Source organism: Adiantum capillus-veneris, chromosome 3 (genome assembly GCF_014529385.1).
Source record: "Adiantum capillus-veneris isolate H3 chromosome 3, ASM1452938v2, whole genome shotgun sequence".
NCBI lineage: Eukaryota > Viridiplantae > Streptophyta > Polypodiopsida > Polypodiales > Pteridaceae > Adiantum > Adiantum capillus-veneris.
In genome coordinates this window covers 128,540,002-128,546,001 of record NC_140933.1, presented here as the reverse complement: position 1 = coordinate 128,546,001, position 6,000 = coordinate 128,540,002, and the positions used below count along the sequence as shown (strand labels likewise).

Sequence of the window (6,000 nt, the reverse complement as noted above, 5' to 3'; positions counted from 1 at the left end):
TCATCCCACCGTAGATCCCATCTCCTACCATGTCCGTGTGAGATGTAGCCTAGGTGGTTTCTTGAACTTTCGTGGAAGCTTCTTCGCTTGGTTGATGCTTTTGAAACGTCTCAATGAAGATTCCAGAACGTCACCTAAACGTCAGGCATGACGTAATTTAGCCAGATTCAGTCGGTCCATCGCCCCTATATGAACCACTCGTTTCCCACCCCATTCTCATCAGATCTTTTCTTGTTTTAGGTTTTCTTTCTGCGACATTTCTGTTTCTTTCCGATTTTTGATACCCAGATCCTTCCTCTTCGCACATATCCAAGCCTGCAATCATGCAGATCTTTGTGAAGACCCTCACTGGCAAAACCATCACCTTGGAGGTCGAAAGCTCTGATACCATCGACAATGTTAAGACCAAGATCCAAGACAAGGAAGGGATCCCCCCTGATCAGCAGCGCCTGATTTTTGCAGGCAAGCAGCTTGAAGATGGCCGCACCCTTGCTGACTATAACATCCAGAAGGAATCCACCCTGCATCTTGTCCTTCGTCTTCGTGGTGGCATGCAGATCTTCGTGAAAACGCTCACGGGTAAGACCATCACTCTTGAAGTTGAAAGTTCTGATACTATTGACAATGTTAAGACGAAGATCCAGGACAAGGAGGGCATTCCTCCTGACCAGCAACGCCTTATCTTTGCTGGTAAGCAGCTTGAAGATGGCCGCACCCTTGCCGATTATAACATTCAGAAGGAGTCCACGCTCCACCTTGTACTGCGTCTGCGTGGTGGCATGCAGATCTTTGTCAAAACCCTCACGGGCAAGACCATTACCCTGGAGGTTGAGAGCTCCGACACCATTGACAATGTCAAAACCAAGATCCAGGACAAGGAGGGCATACCCCCTGACCAGCAGCGTCTGATATTTGCTGGAAAGCAGCTTGAAGATGGGAGGACTCTTGCTGATTACAATATTCAAAAAGAGTCCACCCTCCATCTTGTGCTGAGATTGCGTGGTGGCATGCAAATCTTTGTGAAGACTCTGACTGGCAAGACCATCACTCTGGAGGTTGAGAGCTCTGATACCATTGATAATGTCAAAACCAAGATTCAGGACAAGGAGGGAATACCCCCCGACCAGCAACGCCTTATCTTTGCAGGGAAGCAGCTGGAGGATGGGCGTACTCTTGCTGATTACAACATTCAGAAGGAATCCACTCTTCATCTTGTCCTTCGGCTCAGAGGGGGCAATTAGGGGAATTCTTGGTGTAGTGCCATCTCTTGATTTAGAAGTGGTGGTTTCTCTGTTCCTATGGTGTGCTGGATGTTCGTGAGTTGTAGAAATTCAATAATCAATAATTGGGCTTTCTTGTAAGGTTTTGGAAGTACATTACTGCTGTCTATTGTCCCTAAGAGTCTGGTAACAAGAACGCCAGCGTTATTTTCAATCATCAGTAGATAGGTGTTACATCTACTGCTCTGGTAACAAGAACCCTTTGTATGCTGGATGGTCTGTGTTAGTTTTTGTTCATCATTAAACGGGTGTTTCTTTGTTTGTTGTTAGTATTGTACTTCAGAAACTTTGGTACACTTGTGAAATTTTTGAATATGAACGAGCTTGTGGCCAAGTACACGCCTGGAATTTTTGCATACAATAAAATCTGTGGCTAGAGAACTTTGCTTAAGTCGTCTCTCTGATTGAGCTGCTTTCGTGTTAAAAGGCGAACTTGGGGGAAGAAGAGTGGCTACCTAGCTAGTTGTGACGACATCAAAGTTGTACACATCCGACTTGAGTGGGTTCTATGAAGTAGTGATGGCTGGACCTTCACGTGTGCTGGTGTATTTTGAGAAGGACGTTGCTGTTCTTCATCCTGTTTTGCGCTGAGATTCATAAGGTGAAGAAAGGTACCTAACTGTTCAAGACTGGCTAATTCTGTCGGATTGTCTGAGTATATGCAAATATGGATTAGATATCTCTTGCCCAACAACACATCCAGGGTTTATTAGTGGCGAACCCTTAAAAGTCGTCGTCACACTACATGGCATCCAACACTGAACTGCAGCCATTGTGATGAATTCGAAAATAGGTAAACCGCTCGTGGGGTTTACTTTTCATCAAGATTGCGATTTTACTGTGACTAATGTTTAAAAAAATGGGAAAAGGATCGTGGAGTCCGGATCCTTGCAAAGCTGGACAATATGCAAATATGTACGTGGGGCATTCTATGTGGGCACATCGTTTTGGTTTTTTGACAGCTGTATTGCGAGGACAATTTGAGTTTCATCCGTCTCGTATTTGAGTGGTGTGTGACTAGCAAAGATTTAACGCCTTCCTCTTAAGCACAACAAATTATAAGCGATAAAAGGAAATTACTCATTTAATTTTGTTTCACATGCATATGCGTGTTTTGTGCTTGGTAGAGAGAGAGAGGTATAGTAGAGTTTTTAATGTCGTTTGAACATTTCAAGAGACCTAATACATCTATCTAGCAAGTCTTGAACTCTTAGCACATTAATTGAAGAATTTATTCATGACACGATCACAAATCATCGATAGCCCTCAAAACACCCACTTGCAGCAACGATGATTGTGCATGAGCCTGAGTGAGAGCATCCTACCACGTAGGTCTTATAGCAGGCTAGCTCGTGAGTGAGAGCATCCTACCACGTAGGTCTTATAGCAGGCTAGCTCGATGATTAGCTAGGGAAGCCAGATCACACCTAGGAAGCTGAGGCTAGCTCGATGATTAGCTAGGGAAGTCAGATCACCCTAGGAAAGTTTCCGTTTCAAGGAGTAATGTCACTAATCACACTAGAAGCTGACATGGGATTTGATAGAAAACCAAAATCACAGTAGAGGTTTCCTTGAACTTTGCATGTGCAAATCTTTCAGTTTTGCACGAGAAACTCATTGCAATCACCACCTTCAATTCCGTCAAAACATCTTTTGAGCATCTATCTTTGAAAAGACTCTTGGCTGTTTGGGGGTATCGTGTCTTACAACTCCTCAAAAGCATTGTGGAGGGGGACAGCAAATCCGTCTTTCAGCAACCCAGAACCTCATTAAACAAAGTGCCACCTCATTTCCGCGGTAGTATGCAGTTTCTGATAATGCAAATGAGCTCGAAAAAGGTACTCTTGATTACCTTGCTATGGCTCTCCAAACCACTTCACTTTTGCATTTTAACAACAAAGATATATAAAGAGAGACAATGACCGACAGGAATAAGAAACCACATTTTATTTCTACGCTCCGTAGACTTCCTTCGGTTTCTCCAAATACTTAATTAGTACAAACAATGGACAGAACAATTACAAATCAAAGTCAACAATTAGCGAATGTTTTGAATCGAAGTTAACAATAAGCAAATGTTTTCACAGTCAAGCTCATGTCTCGACTCTACAGAACAAAAATTCTTATCTCTGGCAAAATCTAGAACAAAAAAATCTTATCTCAAACTCTCATTCTTTCAGGGTTTGAAGTGGCCTCCAAGCTTTGCCCTGCTACTTTGTATATGGGAAAAATGTTTCTACCCATCTCATTCAAAATAAAAATTCTATATCTCAGTTTTGAAATGGAAGAATAGATGACCCTTTAGCCCTGATCTCTCTCTCTCTCTCTCTCAGTTCAACTCTGTTCGTCGGATACATCTTTAAGATCTCTTGGGATAGTTTCCTACGACGTTAAAATTCTCTTCTCTCTCCACACCAAAAGAATACAGATGAGGAAAGAAAGATGAAGGAAAAGAAAAGAGGGAGAAAAGTTTAAAAAAAAGAAAAAAGAAAAAAGAAAAGGCCGACGCTACAATAGTGAGGCACTGAGGACCCTTGAATCCTTGAAGTTGGACCTCCCTTTTTCTCAATTGAAGTGCCACCATCAACTTTGGCAGGCTTCAGCAACAATTGAAGTAGAGAGTTTCCCTGCATGAATATCTCTCTCTCTCCTTCAGTACTTCAAGACCAGGAATCTTTTCTATCTCATAAGGTCCTTGGGTAGCCCAGCAAAACTGATAGATGTTCCAGACACACCCTTCACTGTAAGGGTTCACATTCATGGGCACATTCCTGCAACAATAAAAAATTAGGGACAATAGTAACTCTTTTCTGTGTACACACACACACACTCATATATGTATATGTATATGTATAAGAGAGAGAGGGACACATGGCGAACGGCTGACTTTTGGCAGTTCACCGTGGTTTTAAAATAAATAAATAAATAAATGTATGTATGTATCTAGGTCATGAGCTGGAAGAGCTGCTTTCAGACGCATTGATACCTGAACTCTGCGATGCGCTTCCTTCTGGTAAGCTCGTTAGTGGTTTGATTTGTGATCACCAAATAGCTGCAAAATACCACAATGTTAGAGCTTGCTTTTGGATGCTGTGCTCTCCCTTGGCAGAATTTAGAGGATAAAAATTGAACACACTAATTGATAAAAAGCAAGGAATGCGAACGCCTTGTGAGACCACTTCTAGGAATTGGTAAGATTATTCTTGTAAGATTCTGTAGGGGAAAAGATGCCCACTACCGACATCTTTAACATGTTTGCTAGTTCACACCGACAGAGGTTTATTCAGATTCTATGAAAGTAAGGGATGCATTCCTACTTTCAGAGTCGAAAAGGCTCTCGTTGATGAAGCACCATAGTTGTCCTCGGTCGTTGATTAAAATGCAGTTATGATTTTTCTATGAAAAACAAACTTCCAAGAACTGAATAGAACAAAAATTCTCTCCCAGGACTAATCAATGCTTACAGAGTTGTACCTACGTTTCAAATGTGTATATGGACAAAGAAGCTTTTTTTCCAAAATAAACAAAAAGCTGCAACACAAAAAAAAAGGAACGATAGATGTTTGTAATACCTGTGAAATAAGAGTAACAAGACCAAGAAAAGGAGTGAAAAAAGCAGAAAAATCAGGCACAGGATGCCAATGCCAGCTTGCCACCTGCCAAGTCAAAGCATTCTAAATTTACTCAAAACTGGTGAATTAAAACAGTAGAAATGTGCAAAGAGGAGAATTTGCTTCAAAGATTATCTGCACGGATTGCAACAACAAATGCTCAGAAAATTTTTGAGTGAAACACTCCACGTCCACCATTGAAGACGAGAACTCGCATTCGCAAATGCTCTCAAAACATGTGAAAGTGATCTAACGAAGCCGATTTTGCACAAAATCCAGCAAAATAGTAAATAAGTTGTACTGGATAGAGTAGTACCAGGAAGTGGCGCTTCTGCCACTTTGGAGTGATGATGCATAGATGACACTAGTCCAAAGACACAGGATTGTCTCTTCACATAGAAACCACCTGCAAACCGAGTCAACAACCCTAGAGTCCAGTTTTATCCTTCCCCTTGTTGCTTAATTACATTGCTTGATATTTGCAAAATTCCATCAGTTCTAATGCAGTGTATATGATATCCATACTGATGTAAGTAAAAAAGGCAGCCATTTCTATTCACAGCTGTAAGCACAAAAGCACAAAACACATGGCTACCTGCGTGCCATCGCAATGCGCTTTGATTGAGTGTGCGATCACAAAAAGAATCAGCAGGCCGATTATAACAAACCCAGCAACTGAGACTTGATTTCCCACTAACATTTTTCTCTACAATCTCAGCAAACCCATGCACATGAGATGAAAGAAAATTTTCTAGTGGCTTTGACTGGGGCTTGTTGAGTTCCAATAACAATTTTCTTTAGTCTGCAAATTGAAATGGTATAATAATAATCTTACCAAAATCTGCAATGATTTCCATATCCCACGCAAGTGCCAAGCCATGCACAATGATGGTCAAACTGAAGAACACATTTGTTGCATTCATGGCAATGTTTTGAGCGGGGAGGCTGCAAAAGCACTCACAAAATAAGTCTTGCATACACAGGTCAAATCAGTAAACAGACTTGATAACATAAAGAAGCATATACTTAACCTGGAACACACGACATGTAGTGCACTTTCGATTTCTGTGACAATCAGAGCACTGAGCATCAGATACATTAAGCTCGAT

The 6,000-nt window shown here is 41.5% G+C and overlaps 2 protein-coding genes across 2 annotated transcripts in view; one reads left to right on the top strand and one right to left on the bottom strand.

Moving 5' to 3' along the window:
• Positions 1-214: 214 nt before the first annotated feature.
• On the top strand, positions 215-1,361 carry LOC147461693 (polyubiquitin-like). The gene has a single exon (XM_086509165.1). The coding sequence runs from the start codon at positions 324-326 to the stop codon at positions 1,239-1,241; it is 918 nt and encodes a 305-aa protein (XP_086365291.1). The 5' UTR covers positions 215-323; the 3' UTR covers positions 1,242-1,361.
• Positions 1,362-3,318: 1,957 nt separating this feature from the next.
• The window catches only part of LOC147461692 (protein S-acyltransferase 10-like), a 45,319-nt gene continuing 42,637 nt past the window's right edge, over positions 3,319-6,000 (bottom strand). The window contains exons 5-10 of the mRNA XM_086509166.1: positions 5,923-5,956; positions 5,727-5,836; positions 5,208-5,297; positions 4,853-4,936; positions 4,267-4,332; positions 3,319-4,051 (exon numbers count right to left, since the gene is read on the bottom strand). Of these exons, the coding sequence (XP_086365292.1) occupies positions 3,880-4,051; positions 4,267-4,332; positions 4,853-4,936; positions 5,208-5,297; positions 5,727-5,836; positions 5,923-5,956 (556 nt within the window). The 3' untranslated portion in view covers positions 3,319-3,879. The remainder of the gene's footprint in view (positions 4,052-4,266; positions 4,333-4,852; positions 4,937-5,207; positions 5,298-5,726; positions 5,837-5,922; positions 5,957-6,000) is intronic.